Source organism: Somniosus microcephalus, chromosome 13 (assembly GCF_052327205.1).
Source record: "Somniosus microcephalus isolate GS21.2 chromosome 13, FLI_Smic_1.0, whole genome shotgun sequence".
Classification (NCBI taxonomy): Eukaryota; Metazoa; Chordata; class Chondrichthyes; order Squaliformes; family Somniosidae; genus Somniosus; species Somniosus microcephalus.
Window position 1 is genome coordinate 189,725,719 of NC_140999.1, and position 18,479 is coordinate 189,744,197.

General features: G+C 45.1%; 1 protein-coding gene across 1 annotated transcript in view; it reads left to right on the forward strand.

The window, feature by feature from the left end:
- The first annotated feature begins 398 nt into the window (after positions 1–398).
- The window catches only part of chmp4ba (charged multivesicular body protein 4Ba), a 46,904-nt gene continuing 28,823 nt past the window's right edge, over positions 399–18,479 (forward strand). The window contains exon 1 of the mRNA XM_086005854.1: positions 399–769. Within this exon, the coding sequence (XP_085861980.1) occupies positions 586–769 (184 nt within the window). The 5' untranslated portion in view covers positions 399–585. The remainder of the gene's footprint in view (positions 770–18,479) is intronic.

Here is an 18,479-nt window from a genome sequence, read left to right on the forward strand (position 1 = left end):
ACCCCACCCACCCACCCCTTCAACCACCGTCTGCCCCACCTGTGACAGAGACTGTAGGTCCCACCTTGGATTCATCAGTCACCTGAGAACTCATTTTTAATGTGGAAGCAAGTCATCCTCGGTTCCCGAGGGACTGCCTAAGAAGAAAGAGGAGAACTTTATGGAATATTTGTCGCAGGCGGGAAATCGGAGGGGCGGGGCGGGACTGTCCCACACCTTTAACATGCTGCGGGCATCATTACGTCATCGGGCAGAGAGCATCATTACGTCACGGGGCGGTGACGTGCGGTGGGCGTCATTGCGTCACGGGGCGGAGACGTGCGGTGGGCGTCATTGCGTCACGGGGCGGAGACGTGCGGTGGGCGTCATTGCGTCACGGGGCGGAGACGTGCGGTGGGCATCATTGCGTCACGGCCTGGCGCCGGGCCTGCGAGTGAGGCGGCGGCGGCGCCGAGTGTGAGGGGCGGGGGACTCGGGTTATCGCGGCCCGGGGGAGAGAGAGTGTGCGAGCAGCCGGTCAGTCAGTCAGTCCGGCCCGGGCAGCAGCGGGAGAAGCGGGCCAAGTGCCGGCGCACGGCTCTCACGATGAGCCTGTTCGGCAAGCTGTTCGGGACGGCGGGCAAGGCGGGCAAAGGGCCGAGCCCACAGGAGGCCATCCAGCGGCTGCGGGACACCGAGGAGCTGCTGACAAAGAAGCAGGAGTTCCTGGAGAAGAAGATCGAGCAGGAGCTGCTCACCGCCCGGCAACACGGCACCAAAAACAAGAGAGGTACCGAGAGACTCGCAGCTCAATGATAGCAACTCTAACAACTCAATAATCTCAACTAACAAGCTCAACAATAATCTCAACTAACTATATCAACTCAATAATCTCAACTAGCAATACAATCAACTGAAGCAAAATATCATCTGAACTAAAGCAATCTATATCAACTCTAATCTCAACTAACTATCTCAACTCAATAATCTCAACTAACTATCTCAACTCAATAATCTCAACTAACTATCTCAACTCAATAATCTCAACTAACTATCTCAACTCAATAATCTCAACTAACTATCTCAACTCAATAATCTCAACTAACAATAATAGCAACTCAATATCAATTAAAAATATCAAAAAAACTCAACCTGAACTCTAAATATAATCAACTAAAACGATATATAATATCAGAAAGGAAAAGAAAGACTTGCATTTCTATAGCGCCTTTCATTTACCTCTGGACGTCGGCAAAGTGCTTTCCAGCCAATGAAGTGTTTTTTGAAGTAGTCACTGTTGTAAATGTGGGAAACACAGCAAGCTCCCACAAACAGCAATGTGATAATGACTGGGTAAACTGTTTTTAGTGATGTTGATTGAGGGATAAATATGGCCCAGGACACTGCTAAAACAATTTAATATACAATAACATTGCATCTGGCATGTTAAATAAAACTCATTATAAAAATACATTAAAATAATTAAAACAAAACTCAATTTCTTTTTAAAAAAACTTAAATTTGTAATTAAAACTCAAGCACAAAACAGAACTCACTCCAATTGTGCACAAAACAACTCTCCTTTTAATCAAATTCAACTTGTATGTAAAGCTAAACTCATTTTTAAAAATAAATCCAAACTCAATGTACTTCATAATGAAAATTAAAGATAATTAAAATAAAACTCCTTTAAAAAAAAATCAAAGCTAAAATCTAGATGAAATTTAAACAAATATAATACACTGAGAAGTAAAACAAAAATTGCACTTAAATTTAAGATTTAAAAAAACAACTTAAAAGCATCAAATTAAAAATCAAAATAAAATAGGCCCCTTTTTATTTTAAATCGTGCTACACTGGGGGGGAAATACCAGCCAAATTAAAATAATCAAGAGGAATGAAGATGAAAAAATAATCCTTAAAATGCAAAAGAAAATATGCGATTAGCAAAACCTTAAAGACACAATCTTCATAGAATGCTTTTAATTTCTTTATCGGGTAAGGTAAGTGGTTTGATGCTCATGTCTGGCCAGACACTGGTATCTCCTCTGCCTTTCAGACTGCTTATGCAAAATTGTGATATTGGGGGTAGCAAATCATGCTACACTGTGGAAACTCATGAGCTGGCCTGTAGCACCACATCACTTATCCAAAACAGAATGTAAGGAAGGAGAAAAGGCTATTCCTATAATCTAGTGTTGTCAATTCTACCCAGTATATTTAACCTGGCAAATTTCTCCCCAAAGTAAATCAAATACAACTCCAGAATATGTCTGAAATTGCAACGTTATTTATCTTTCACCTTCTTCCTTGGCATTCCCTAAAATTTCCACCTGAGAAAGATAGAAATATATTCCTATAAATACTCCAGGAGCAGAAAGTTGTCATACTTCACACTCTCTCAACCCCGTGACCATTCAGCTCCTCGAGCTTGTTACTTGGAAACATAGAAGATAGGAGCAGGAGTAGGCCATTCGGCCCCTCGAGCCTGCTCCGCCATTCAATAAGATCATGGCTGATCATCCAAACTCAGTGCCCTGTCCCTGCCTTCTCCCCATATCCCTTGATCCCTTCAGTTTAATCGTGGCTGATCTGTACCTCAAACCCATTTACCCACCTTCGCTCCATGTCCCTTGATGCCCTTAACCAACAAAAGTCTTATCGATCTCAGGTCTTGAAAATTTCAATTGGCCCCCAACATCCACAGCCTTTGACTAGACTTTGACATAATTCCTCAGTGGCAGAAGTTATTTTTAATGAATGGCATGCTTTTAATTTCACAAGAAATGGTATCCAAATTAAACATGTATAATCTCAGTGTTGCAAAGTGTGGTATAAATATTCCAACTGTTCTGCTTCTGCTGCTGCTGCCTCCTTCCCATATGACGCAATGAATGGAAATGAGATGAAAGTAGCACTCCAGGCGGGCTCAGTACCTGGCTGGTTATGGACTGTATTAAAATAGGGTGTCGTAAGGACTTCCAGAGTGGCAAGGTGATACAAAAATGCTTCTGGGACCCCCCATAGATGCCACAATGCTGCAAAAAAAAGACTTCACTGGATATTTTTGTTTTGGTAAAGTGGATATTTTTGGAATTTTCCAGACAGCCATTCTGAAAACCAGACTGTCCAGACCACACGTTAGGCGGGTTTGCTCATTTGGCATGACATTTGCTCCGATTTAAAATTGTCCTGACTCTTTAAAGTAAAATAGGCACAGCCCCCGTCAGATAAAGTGAGTTTGCAAACTGTGTCAGCGTTGTGACTCTTGCTCCTAACCTTCTCCCTGACAACCAGAAGGATCTGGGATGAACTGGTCTGTTCCCAGCGAGTGACTGTGATTGCCTGGTGATGATGGCCCACATCATGTTTATGCTTCAGTTGAGCAGTTCAGAGCACAGTGTGATGGTTTCTCGCTCATTGCTGGCTTCTGATGAGAATGATAATAGTAATTACTCGTGGCCTGCCTTAAACAGTTGAATTCTGGCCTGGATGAGTGTTTGCATCATTCGTGCATCTTTGAATTGTAAAAGGGTCTATAGATATCGCGGAGGTATCTTTTCCGTTGGAGGCAGAGAGAGCTTTTTGTTATCTTCCCTGTCAATTGATTTGTTTAAGGTGGGCGTAACAGATCCCACAGCACTATTTGAAGAAGCAAAGGGGAGTTTTTCCCAATGTCCCGGCAAAATTAATACCTCGTCACCACCTTAAACCCTCCCCCCCGATTAACTGGTTATTTATCTCATTGTGGGAGCTTGCTGTGTGCAATTGTCTGCTGCATTTCCTACATAATGGTGATTACATTGTGTTCTAATCATGAAATGCTGATTTTTGTTCAAAAAAAAATTGAGTTGCCATGTTCAGTGCACGTTCTTTTGTTGAGAGAAGACGGGCTCTTCCTGGGATATTTGTGCCGTTTTCTCTACGAAAATGTCTTCTGTAATTGTTTTCGCTCTGCTCGCTGACCTAAATTGGCTCCCGGTCCAGCAACCCCTCAATTTTAAAGTTCTCATCCTTTGAATCCCTTGCCTCGGCCCTATCTCGGTAACCTCCTCCAGCCCTGCAACCCTTCAAGATCTCTGCGCTCCTCCAATTCTGGCATCTTGACCATCCCCGATTTCCATAGCTCTACCATTGGTGGCCGTGCCTTCAGCTGCCGAGGTCCTAAGCTCTCGAATTCCCTCCCTAAACCTCTCCGCCTCTCTCTCTCTCTCTCTTCCTTTAAGACACTCCTTAAAACCTACCTCTTGTCACCTGCCCTAATTTCTCCTCATGTGGATCGGTGTCAAATTTTTTGTCTTAAAATACTCCTCTGCAGCTCCTTGAGACGTTTTACTACCTCAAAGGCGCTATGTAAATACAAGTTGTTGTTGCCCCGTCTGCCCCCTCGGGTGGATGTAAGAGATCATCTGTCCTAATCTCCTTATGTGGCTCGGTGTCAAATTTTGTTAACGCATCTGTGAATCAGCTTGGGCTAATTTCCTGTGTTAAAGGCACTACATAAATGCAAGTTGTTTTAGGCATGCAGAGAGAGAGAGGGAGGGAATATTGTCTGCTGTCTGCTCATCTGCAGCTTAATATAGTTCTGTGGGTGTTGGGTGTATGCTTTCCATATGTCTTGGGACCGTATGAATCATCATCTTTGTACTGCGAGTGATCCAGCAAAAAGCGAAGCCTCAGACTTAACATGCGCATTGAAACCTCTTCCTGAAGCAAGTTTATTTTTAGTGCAAAATCGGCACCAAAGTGTTTCTCTCCTCCCTGTGATCTGTTTCAATTTAAATGATTGAGGTTTCCTGGATGATGTGGCTGAAATTCAGCTTGCGACATCATTAGCGGGACAGCCCTTTTTCAGCGGCCAGCCTGGTGAGCAGATGATTGTTGGGCAAGTGCTGAGGCTGAATTCCAACAACAACTTGTATTTCTATAGCGCCTTTAATGTAGTAAAACGTCCCAAGGCGCTGCACAGGAGTGTTCTAAAACAAAACATTTGACACCGAGCCACATAAGGAGAAATTAGGGCAGGTGACCGAAAGCTTGGTCAAAGAGGTAGATTTTAAGGAGCGTCTTAAAGGAGGGAAGAGAGGCGGAGAGGTTTAGGGAGGGAATTCCAGAGCTTAGGACCTAGGCAACAGAAGGCACGGCCGCCAATGATTGAGCGATTTATAATCAGGGATGCTCGAGAGCAGAATTAGAGGAGTGCAGATATCTCGGGGTGGGGGGTTGTGGGGCTGCAGGAGTTTAGAGGTAGGGAGGGCCGAGGCCATGGAGGGATTTGAAAACAAGGATGAGAATTTTGAAATCGAGGCGTTGCTTAACCGGGAGCCAATGTAGGTCAGCGAGCACAGGGGAGATGGGTGAACGGGACTTGGTGCGAGTTAGGACATGGGCAGCGAGTTTTGGAGTCACGTAGGGTAGAATGTGGGAGGCCAGCCAGGAGTGCTTGCCTGAGGTACTAGTGAGTGGGCGTTGGTCTCCTGTTTTTAACTGAATCCCATGATTCAAACACAACTTGCTGTTACAGTTCTGCCTATTGTGTGGTGGCACAGAAAGTGGTACAGGAAACTTTCGATTTGCCGGCACCTAAATAACCGGAAATCTCGGTTAACCGGTAAAATTCAGGAGTAGGTTCAGGTAAGTTTTACTTCATATTACTTGCCTTCCTCGATCTGTTGCTGTGCAATTTGGGTGTGGCTGTTGCTAAGCTACAGAGACACTTGGAACTTGTGGCCATTGTTCTGCACCTGTTGCTAAGCAACAGGGTTTGTTGCTTTATACAGAGCTCTCAGCTCTCGTATCTTTTACTATAGCTTTCGGTTATCCAGAATTTTTGATGAACCGGCACCACGTCGGTCCCGTCGGTGCCGGATAAAAAAAAAGTTTCCTGTATTTGAACTCTGAAATAACTCTCTGCTCGCACACCCATTGTGGGGGCTTGGGTTTCCCGAAGGCATCTCCCCTCGAGAGAATGAATGCTTCATTGGGGAAATGCAGCGTCCACCCTGTGACACGCGCTGTGTTGGTTCTCCTGACTGGTCCAAGGGGCAAATGTCATCCAGGTTGGTCACGTTTGTGTGTTATTTTAAACTCTATTAAGAGAAATGTACGGTTGCATCATTTGTCACTTCCAGACTTGGCTATTCCAATGCTCTTCTGGACAGCATACAAACCTCCACTCCAGCACCCTGCAGCCTGTATGCCAACCCACGCAAGTCCCACTCGGCCATCACCTCAGCCCATGCTGAACTCTATTGGCTATTTCTCAACCTCGTGTTTAAATCCCTTCATGGCCTTGCCCCTTCGCGCTCTCTAACCTCCCACAGCCCCTCTCTGTTCCTCTGATTCTGTCCTCGTGCATCCCCTCCCTTCGCCCACCACTCGTAGCCATGCCTTCACCGCCTAGGCCCTACACTCTGCAGCTTTCTCCTCTCCCTCTTTTCAACTCCCTCTCCTTTAAGATGTTCCTTTAAATCGCATCTCTTTGATCAAGCTTTTGGTCACCCATCCTAATAGATCCTCCTTTAATTGGGTATTGATTTTGTTTTTATTAATACGCCACTGTAAAGCACTTTGGAAGCGTTTTTCTACTTTAAATATGCGATATAAATGCAAGTTGTCTGCTGTCTTGTTTTATTAGGAAACATATAATTAATTTTAAAAGTTTGTACTGAGGCATTGCTGCATAATGAGGATATTTCAGGATATTAAATAATAGCTGGCTGAAGTGATTTTTGCTCCTGTAATATTGGATATATATGTAATGTTGAAATGCAGAGTAGTGACTCTGCAGTCTTGTATATGTATATTAAGTGTGTTTCCAATCTCTCAAAACTCATTTACTGAGTGCTTTTCAAGTGTTTGCAAGGGCATGCTTAGAGCTACTGTACTTGCATTTTGAAAGGAATTGTGTGGGTTGAGTGGAAGGATTGTTTGGCCTCTTGTGCCGAGATCTAGGCACTCCTGGGGAGTCACCGGCAGTAGACCGGATTCATGACCTACATAAACCCAATGACTGACCAGCTGAACACTAGCAGTGAATGCCAAGAGTAAAGTTGGGAGCTGTCCTTAATTCTGCTGCCAGTTTGTGTGGGCAGTCTTCCGTTTGCAGTAAGTAGAGTATGAATGTTAGTCTAACAAATGAATAATGCATACATCTTCAGGTCACTCTGCTCTGTATATGTGTAAACTGTACCGCCGCTTGCTTACCTCCCTAGTGCCACTGTCTCCCTGCTACAAGTACTCTGTTAAAATACCCATGTAGTATTTTTCTAGGATGTTCAAATTTGCTCGTATGTAACTGCACCTTCCCCCTCCTCAAATGGACAGGAAAAACAGAAAGGCAGAGTATTATTTAAATGGTGATAGATTGGGAAATGCTGATGTACAAAGGGACCTGGGTGTCCTTGTACACCAGTCACTGAAAGCAAACATGCAGGTGCAGCAAGCAGTTAGGAAGGCGAATGGTATGTTGGCCTTCATTGCAAGAGGATTTGAGTACAGGAGCAAGGATGTCTTACTACAGTTATACAGGGCCTTGGTGAGACCACACCTGGAGTACTGTGTGCAGTTTTGGTCTCCTTACCTAAGAAAGGATATACTTGCCATAGAGGGAGTGCAGCGAAGGTTCACCAGACTGATTCATAGAAACATAGAGATAGGAACAGGAGTAGGCCATTTGGCCCTTCGAGCCTGCTCCGCCATTCAATGAGATCATGGCTGATCTTCGTCTGAGATCATAGCTGATCTTACCAGTTCAGTACCCCGTCCCCGCCTTTTCTCCGTAACCCTTAATCCCCTTAGCCTTCAGAAATATATCCAATTCTCTCTTGAAAGTATTTATTGAATTAGCCTTCACAGCCCTCTGTGGCAGGGAATTCCACAGGCTCACCACTCTTTGAGTGAAGAAATTTTTCCTCATCTCTGTTTTAAATGATTTGCCTGCTATTTTTAGACTGTGGCCCCTGGTTCTGTGCTCCCCGGCCATTGGAAACATTCTCTCTGAATTCAGCCTGTCCAGGCCTGCCATAATTTTATATGTTTCGATGAGATCCCCTCTCAATCTTCTAAACTCCAGTGAGTACAAGCCCAAACTATTTAATCTCTCTTCGTAGGTCATTCCCGCCATTCCAGGTATCAGCCTGGTGAATCGCCGTTGCACTCTTTCCATGGCAAGAACATCCTTCCGCAGATGGGGCGACCAAAACTGTACACAATACTCCAGATGCGGTCTCACCAGCACCTTGTACAGCTGTAGTAAGGTATCCCTATTCCTATACTCGAACCCCCTTGATATGAAGGCCAACATACCATTTGCCTTCTTAATCGCCTGTTGCACCTGCATGCTCTCCTTCAGTGACTGGTGCACAAGAACACCCAGGTCCCTCTGCACTTCCCCATCTCCCAGTCTAATGCCATTTAGATAATAATCTACCCTCCTGTTTTTACCCCCAAAGTGGATAACCTCGCATTTATCCACATTATAGTGCATCTGCCACGTATCCGCCCATTCCCCCAACCTGTCCAAATCGCACTGTAGCCTCCTGACATCCTCATCAGAGCCCACCCCTCCTCCTAGTTTAGTGTCGTCAGCGAATTTGGAAATATTGCATCCAATTCCCTGATCCAGATCATTTATATATATTGTGAACAGCTGGGGTCCCAGGACAGATCCTTGCGGCACCCCGCTGGTCACTGCCTGCCACTCCGAAAACGAGCCGTTTATTCCAACTCTCTGTTTTCTATCCGCCAGCCAGTTCTCTATCCACGTTAATACTTTGCCCCCAATTCCATGAGCCTTAATTTTGCATGATAATCTTTTGTGTGGAACCTTATCGAAGGCTTTCTGGAAGTCAAGGTACACCACATCCACTGGCTCTCCCCCATCTATTTTACCAGTTACTTCCTCAAAAAATTCCAGCAGATTAGTCAAACACGATTTACCCTTTGTAAATCCATGTTGACTCTGTCCGATCCTTTCCCCATTTGTCAAGTGCTCCGCTATTTTATCCTTAATAATGGACTCTAGCATTTTGCCCACAACCGATGTAAGGCTTACTGGTCTATAATTCCCTGCTTTCTCTCTACCCCCCTTTTTAAATATTGGGGTAACATTAGCTACCCTCCAATCCACGGGTACTGTTCCCGAGTCAATGGAGTTCCGGAAGATGATCCTTAGAGCATCTGCTATCTCCAGGGCCACCTCCTTAAGTACCCTAGGATGTAGTTTATCAGGCCCCGGGGATTTGTCGGCCTTCAGTCCCCTCAACTTACCCAACACCATATCCCTAGAGATACTAATTTCTGTCAGCTCCTCCCTCTCATTAGTCCCTATGTTTGCCGATATTCCTGGGAGGTTATTTGTGTCCTCCTTTGTGAATACAGAACCAAAGTATGAGTTTAATTGGTCTGCCATTTCCTTATTCTCCATTATATATTCTCCCGAATTGGACTGCAAGGGACCGACTTGGGATTTTACCAGTCTTTTCCTCCTGATATACCGATAAAAGCTTTTGCAGTCTGTCTTTATGTTTGCTGCAAGTTTACTTTCGTATTCTATTTTCCCCTTCCTGATTAATCCCTTTGTCCTCTTTTGCTGTATCCTGTACTGCCCCCAATCTTCCGGTCTGGTGCTTTTTTTGATTTTATGCTGTCCCTAATTTCCCTCGTTATCCACGGTTGAGTCACCTTTTTAGGTTCACCACCTTGTGTGTGAAGAAATTTCTCCTCATCTCGGATGGCAGGACTGTCGTATGAGGAGAGATTGGGTCAACTAGGCCTGTATTCACTAGAGTTTAGAAGAATGAGAGGGGATCTTATTGAAACGTATAAAATTCTGACAGGGCTAGACAGACTGGATGCAGGGAGGATGTTTCATCTGGCTGGGGGGGGTCGAGGACGAGGGGCCACAGTCTCGGGATACTGGGTAGGACATTTAGGACCGAGATGAGGAGAAATTTCTTCACACACAAGGTGGTGAACCTGTGGAATTCTCTACCCCAGAGGGCTGTGGAGGTCAAGTCACTGAATATATTTAAGAAGGAGATAGATAGATTTCGAGACACAAAAGGCATCAAGGGGTATGGGGAGAGATCGGGAATATGATTATTGAGATAGAGGATCAGCCATGATCATATTGAGTGGTGGAGCAGGCTCGAAGGGCCAAATGGCCGACTCCTGCTCCTATTTTTCTGTTTCTATGGAGCCAAATCCTTAGTGAAGAAACTCCGAGGGCTGTGAATCTTTGGAATTCTCTGCCCCTGAAGGTTGTGGATGCTCAGTCGCTGAGTATATTCAAGGCTGAGGTGGATAGATTTTTGGACTCTCGGGGAATCGAGGGATTGGGTGGGAATGTGGAGTTGAGGTCAAAGATCAGCCATGATCTTATTGAATGGCAGAGCAGGCTCGAATGGCCGACTCCTCCTAATTCTTATGTTCTTGTGCTAGAAGTTGTCACACTTTTCATATCACGCACTGACCCGCACATCGAGATCATCTCAGCATCTATGTTGTGCCCCGAACTCGATCTCTTTCTCTCTCTCCCCCCCCCCCCCCCCCCCCCCCCCCCCCCGCCCCAGGCCAGAAGAATCTGAACTTAAATATGGTCTGCTCCCGAAGCTTGGTCCTTTTCAGTTGTTAAATACTGGTAGTTGGGGTTTGACGTGGCTTCTCTCCATCTACCAGTACCTGGATTTTGATATGTGCAGGCAGTATGGTAACCGGCAGGTAAATTCAGCTAAGCAGTGTTCTCATGCCCGCTTAATGAATTAAAAGTCCAACGAATGGAGCCGTGTCAGCATAGATTGCTTCTGAGGGTTTATATAGGACTCTTCCCTGTCTCGATCGCTTGTATCAATAGGGCAGCATGCCATGTTGAAGTGCAGGATTGCAGCTTCCCTGGTCTGGGATGAGTACACTGATCTCGGTGGGTGTGGACATTGAATATTCTGCTGACTAGGCTCGTACATACAGTACGGCATTTGGGTGAGGTGCTGCACACCCAAACTGCTTCAAGGATTTTTTTAAACTAGCTGCTGCTGATTTGTTTTTAGCTTTGTACAGTGTAAGGAATAGAATGAAGCCGTTCTGTGCTGGGGGCGTGCTACTCTGTTTGTTCTGTTGTGACAGCAGCTTGTTGAGTCATCCCTGTTACTCATGATTTATCAGATGACGTTCTTTGTATCACCCCCACCCACTTTAGTTTTGCATGCAACAGAAAAAACATAAGAACGACCCTGAGTGACATGTTGTTTCGCCTTTGGCATCTTTTTCCTGTTAGTGAAGTTAAGAAGAGTGCCAAAGTTAACAAGCTGAAAAAATATCTCCTCCTTCCATTCTGTGTTTTTTCTGTATCTCTCTGGTTTCCTCCCTCCCCCATCTCTCCTGAAGGTGTTGGCTGCTGGGAGTTTAGACAAGTGCCATCGTGCTATTCACCCATGGGGGCATCACAATTCAAGGTTGAGGTGTGCTTTCTCCTCTCCCACTCCTTTTGAAGTTCTTAGTCAATGGGAATAATGTGTAGCACGCCACTTTTCAGAAGTGTTGACTTGGCTGTTGCGTTTCCCACATTACAACAGTGACCGCATTTCAAAAGTACTTCATTGGCTGTAAAACGCTTTGGGACGGCTGGTGGTCGTGAAAGGCGATAATTAAATGCAAGTCATTTTTATTACGAGCAGACAGCAGGCAATATTTCCCCTCTCACTTCATTCCGAAGACAATTACAGAAGGGATTTTCGTAGAGAAAACAATTGTGTAAATGTCCCAGAAAGAGTCTGTCTTCTCTCACCAAAGGGAAGGACGTGCACTGAACTTGGCAATTCGATGTTTTTTTTTTTTGTTGAACAAAATCGGCATTTCATGATTGGAACTCAATGTAATCGCCATCATTATGTAGGAAACGCGGCAGCCAATTGCACACGGCAAGCTCCCACGTAGAGCAGTGAGATAAACGACCAGTTAATCTGTTGTTTTTTAGGTGGTGATTACATAAAATATACAGCACAGAAACAGGCCATTTGGCCCAACCAGTCCATGCCGGCGTTTATGCTCCACTCGAGCCTCCTCCCGTCTTTCCTCATCTAAATCTATCAGCATAACCCTCTATTCCCTTCTCCCTCGTGCTTATCTAGCCTCCCCTTAAAGGCATCATTCACTTCAGCTACTCCCTGTGGTAGCGAGTTCCACATTCTCGCCGCTCTCTGGGTAAAGAAGTTTCTCCCTGAATTCCCTGTGATGAGGGATAAATGTTTGCCGGGACATTGGGGAAAAAAAACTCCCCTTCGCTTCTTCGAATAGTGCTTTGGGATCTTTTACGTCCACCTTAAACAAAACAATTGATAGGAAAGATAACAAAAAAATATCTCTGCCTCCAACAGAAAATATGCCTCCGTGATATCTACAGACCCTTTTACAATTCAAAGATGCACGAATGATGCGAACACTCATCCAGCCCAGAATTCAACAGTTTTTTTTAATAACAGTTCACGAACAATTACTATTATTATTCTCTCATCAGAAGCCAGCAGTAAGCGAGAAACCGTCACGCTGTGCCCTTAACTGCTCAACTGATGCGGGGGTGGTACCAGAGGACTGAGGAATTGCAAACGTTACACCGTGGCTCAGTGGGCTGCACTCTCGCCTCTGAGCCAGCAGGTCATGGGTTCAAGCCCCACTCTAGGGACTTGAGCACAAAATCCAGGCTGACACTCCAGTGCCGTGCTGAGGGAGTGCTGCACTGTCGGAGGTGCCGTCTTTCGGATGGGACGTTAAACCGAGGCCCTGTCTGCTCTCTCAGTGGATGTAAAAGATCCCATGGCACTATTTCTAAGAGGAGCAGGGGAGTGATCCCTCAACCAACATAACAAAAACAGATGATTTGGTCATTGTCACATTGCTGTTTGTGGGAGCTTGTGCACAAATTGGCTGCCGCGTTTCCCACAGTACAACAGTGACTCCACTTCAAAAAGTACTTCATTGGCTGTAAAGTGCTTTGAGACGTCCGGTGGTTGTGAAAGGCGCTATATAAATGCAAGTCTTTCTTTATTGTTCAAAAAAGGGTGTAAAGATAAACCCAGCAACTACAGGCCAGTCAGTTTAACGTCGGTAGTGGGGAAGCTTTTAGAAACTATAATCGGGGACAAAATTAACAGGCACTTGGACAAGTGTGGATTAATTAAGGAAAGCCAGCACGGATTTATTAAAGGTAAATCGTGTTTAACCAACTTGATCGAGTTTTTTGATGAGGTAACAGAGGGTTGATGAGGGTAATGTGGTTGACGTGAACATGGATTTCCAAAAGGCGGTTGATAAAGTGCTGCATAATAGGCTTGCCAGCAAAGTTGAAGCCCATGGGATAAAAGGGACAGTGGCAGCATGGATACGAAATTGGCTAAGTAACAGGAAACAGAGAGTCGTGGTGAACGGTTGTTTTTCGGACTGGAGGAAGGTATACACAGTGGTGTTCCCCAGGGGTGGTTCTAGGACCACTGCTTTTCTTGATATATATGAATGACTTGGATGTGGGTGTACAGAGCACAATTTCAAAGTCTGCAGATGACACAAAACTTGGAAGTATAGTGAACAGTGAGGACGATAGTGATAGACTTGAGGAAGACATAGACAGGCTGGTGAAATGGGCAGACACGTGGCAGATGAAATTTCGCAGAAAAGTGTGAAGTGATACATTTTGGTAGAAAGAATGAGGGGAGGAAATACAAACTAAAGGGTACAATCCTAAAGGGGGTGCATGACAGAGAGACCTGGGGGTATATGTGCACAAATCATTGAAGGTGGCAGGGCAGGTTGAGAAAGCAGTTAAAAGGCTTACGGGATCCTGGGCTTCATAAATAGAGGAATAGAGTACAAAAGCAAGGAAGTTATGATGAACCTGTATAAAACACTGGTTCGGCCTCAACTGGAGTATTGTGTCTAATTGTGGGCACCGCAGTTTAGGAAGGATGTGAAGGCCTTAGAGAGGGTGCAGAAAAGATTCACGAGAATGGTTCCAGGGATGAGGGACTTCAGTTACGTTGATAGACTGGAGAAGCTGGGGTTGTTCTCCTTGGAGCAGAGAAGGTTGAGAGGAGATTTGATAGAGGTGTTCAAAATCATGAGGGGTCTGGACAGAGTAGATAGAGAGAAACTGTTCCCAGTGGCAGAAGGGTCGAGAACCAGAGGACACAGATTTAAGGTGATTGGCAAAAGAACCAAAGGCGACGAAAGAAAAACCTTTTTTACGCAGCGAGTGGTTAGGATCTGGAATGCACTGCCTGAGAGGGTGGTGGAGGCAGATTCAATCATGGCTTTCAAAAGGGAATTGGATAAGTACCTGAAGGAAACAAATTTGCAGGGCCACAGGGAAAGGGCGGGGGAGTGGGACTAGCTGAGAGTCGGCACGGGCTCGACGTGCTGAATGGCCACCTTCCGTGCTGTAACCATTCTATGATTCTATGACATGATGTGGGCCATCATCGCCTGGGCACATGCAGTCGCACCTCGCTGGGAACAGACAATTTCATTCCAGAACACAACAAGAGCCTGCCAGTGTCGGGGCGAAGGTTAGGAGTGAGAGTTACAACACTGACACCGTTTGCAAACTCACTTTATCTGACTGGGCTGTGTTTATTTTAGTTTAGAGAGTAGGACACATTATTTTTGGGCTCATAATAAGCTTGCGCCTTTTTGAATCAGAAGGTTGAGAGGTCAAGCCCTACTCTAGGACTTGACCTAAGCTGACACTTCAGTGCAGTACTGAGGGATCATATATTGTCTGGTGTTGTTAAACTGAGACCCTGTCTCCCTGTTTAAGTGTGCATAAAGGTTCCCATGGACATTTTTAGAGGAGCTGGGAGTTCTTCCAGTGTCCTGAACAGCATTCATCCCTCAACCCAACACCAAAACAGATTAACTAATCATTCATCTCACTGCTGTTTGTGGGAGTTTGCTGTGCGCAAATTCTCTGCCGATTTCCTATATAACACTGACTACATTTCAAAAGTACTTCATTGGCTGTAAAGAGACTTGTAATGACAACAATAACTTGCATTTACCGAACACCTTTCAATGGTAAATTCATTTATTACACATTGTAGCATTTTTGTGTTAATTTTTTAATTGCTTTTTCAATAATAGCATTCTTGATGGCAAGTTCCACCCTGTGCCTGTAGTGCCTGGTGTATACTAAAACTGACTGACTGAAAGTGATCAGAGTGGGTTTGATATTCTGATGTGACCAAACCAATTACTGTAATTGGCTTTAGTTGAGCAGAAACAGACAAGAAACTGTCACTGTTCAGTTGCTCTACCCTCTTTAAGTTTAATGGCTTTTTGTTTGAATGGAAGGCCGCCTTGGCTCCCAGTTCATTTATACTTGGATGGGAGCTATTGCTGTGAACTGGATCCATAAAGGGGATAATGTGCAAGGGCAAAGCGAGCATTATTGAATTTTTGTAGCCTGACTGATCCGGCGATACATTTACCTCTGATAAAGGAGGCTTGTGGGCTCCATAGCTTCCATCTCCGCTCTGAGCAGCTGGACAATGAACCATTCCTTTCAGACCGTGCTCTCTCGATCTGCAGGAGGTGCTTTGAACCGTTCATTTGGAGCAGGAGATGAGGTTCTCCCTCATTGGCTGCACTCAATATTGTAATAATAAATGATTTGGTGTTCAGAGAACTGTGAAACACTGCCGTGGGGGTCGCGGCTGCCTCAGGGAGCTGATCTTGTGGCGTTTACACTCTGGGTTAAACAGCAGAACCCAATATGTCTACAGAGACCCAACGTGAAAGGGCATGGGGGCTGCTCTCCCAAAACCAAACACACACACTTCGAATGTAGAAGTATTTTTGAAGAGAATTGGAAGCTCTTGCTTCTTAACTCTTCAGATAGTTGAGATTGCATATTTAAAGATGTGCTGTATTTGTCTTTCCCCAAAGCTGTACCTTTTCTGCTTTGCAAATATCAAAGGGACTCGAGTACCCAGTGGAGTATACAATTGAAGGTAAGCATGCAGGTGCAGCAGGCGGTTAAGGCGGCAAATGGTATGTTGGCCTTCGTAGCGAGAGGGTTCGAGTACAGGAACAAGGATGTCCTGCTGCAGTTGTACAGGGCCTTGGCGAGACCACACCTTGAGTATTGTGTGCAGTTTTGGTCGCCTTATCTGAGGAAGGATGTTCTTGCCATGGAGGGAGTTCAGCGAAGATTCACCAGACTGATACCTGGGATGGCAGGAATGACGTATGAGGAGAGATTGGGTCGATTGGGCTTATACTCGCTGGAGTTTAGAAGAATGAGAGGGGATCTCATTGAAACTTATAAAATTCTAACAGGACTGGACAGACTAGATGCAGGAAGGATGTTCCCGATGGTCGGGGAGTCCAGAACCAGGGGTCACAGTCTAAGGATAAGGGGTAAGCCATTTAGGACAGAGATGAGGAGGAATTTCTTCACCGAGAGTGGTGAACCTGTGGAATTCTCTACCACAGAAGGCAGTGGAGGCCAATACATTAAATATATTCAAGAAGGAGTTGGATATATTTCTTAAGGCTAAAGGGATCAAGGGATATGGGGAGAAAGCAGGGACAGGGTACTGAATTTGGATGATTGGCCATGATCTCATTAAATGGCAGAACAGGCTCGAGGGGCCGAATGGCCTACTGCTCCTATCTTCTATGTATCTATGTTTAATTAAAGTACATGTGATACAGGTCATCCAGCCTGGTGATTTGACACAAGCAGCCCAAGAGTTTGGGCTGAAATTTCCCTACACAATGAGTTTGTAGTTGGTTTTTGCATTAACAGGGAATTTTGGTCCCTGTTTAAGGAAAGCGAGTTTCAAGTTGCATTTCGTCTTTCCCCCCAACCGCCATATATTTGGTGTCGGGGGTCAGTTTCAATAGCTGACATTTTTGCTGAAGCTTAGAGCCTTAATCTTGTGACACTTTTCTTCGGACGGCAATGCTATCATTTTCTTTAATGCCAGGACATTTACGTTAAGGAGTGTCACCTGTGGAGGGAAAACCAGGTTCCTGCCATTGGCCGCACTCTTCCAGTATTAGCACATATTGAATTGCTGCTGTCAAGTGCCCGTTCCCCTTAGATGGGAGAAAAAAGCTGAAGGGAAAGTCGATTTTATGTTGATTACACATCCTGTGCGTCTGGGAGCAACGTTGGATAAAGGTGTATGCATTTCGAGGGATCGGGGCAAAACGAGTTGAACAAAACGCATAGTTTAATGGGGCATGTGTCGAGCACGATTATTGTACAGTATCTGTTGTCCCCATGAAATGATTCCTTCCTCTTCCACCAAAGTGAGCTTGGTTCAGTTTAGTAATCCGTAAACTAAATGGCATTATCTTAATGGCAAGAAACTGGAAAGTACTGATGCGCTATCTGTCAATAACTCAAAAGACTGAGATTAAGCGAGTAATTAACAGGCTTTTATTAACAAGAGAATGAAGGTGTGCCTCGGGTGGTCGACCGGTCCAGAATACAGAGGGACTGTGGAGCAGTCACCTTTATACCTGGACTCGTGGGGGGAGTCAGCCGAGACATGTACAGGCATGTACACAGTGGAATACAAACAGTGGTTTACCACAAGTACTGAAGTACAAAGGGATCTGGGGGTCCTGGTGCACGAAACTCAAAAGGTTAGTATGCAGGTGCAGCAAGTGATTAAGAAGGCCAATGGAATGTTGGCTTTCATTGCTAGGGGGATAGAATATAAAAATAGGGAGGTATTGCTTCAGTTGTACAAGGTATTGGTGAGACCGCACCTGGAATACTGCGTACAGTTTTGGTGTCCATACTTAAGAAAGGACATACTTGCTCTCGAGTCAGTACAAAGAAGGTTCACTCGGCTAATCCCGGGGATGAGGGGATGGACATATGAGGAGAGGTTGAGTAGATTGGGACTCTACTCATTGGAGTTCAGAAGAATGAGAGGCGATCTTATTGAAACATATAAGATTGTGAAGGGGTTGGATGTGGGGAGGATGCTCCCGATGATGGGTGAAACTAGAACTAGGGGGCATAGTCTTAGAATAAGGGGCTGCTCTTTCAAAACTGAGATGAGGAGGAACTACTTCACTCAGAGGGTGGTAGGTCCATGGAATATGCTGCCCCAAAAAGCTGTAAAAGCTACATCATTACATAAATTTAAAACAGAAATAGACAGTTTCCTTGAAGTAAAGGGAATTAAGGGTTACGGGGAGCGGGCAGGAATTTGGACATGAGTCTAGGTTCGGATCGGTCATGGCCCTGTGGGTAGCGGAGCGGGCCCAGGGGCCGTGTAGCCTGATCCTGCTCCTATTTCGTGTGTCTAATTCTGTTAGATTCAGGAGATGGTTCTGTGATAGTAGATTGGCGGTTAGGGTCAGATCAGCCATGATATTATTGAATGGCGGAGCAGGCTCGAGGGGCCGATTGGCCTACTCCTGCTCCTATTTCTTATGTTCTCATGTAAAGTGGCAAGTGAAATCTCGGTCTCAATTTCTGTGGTTGT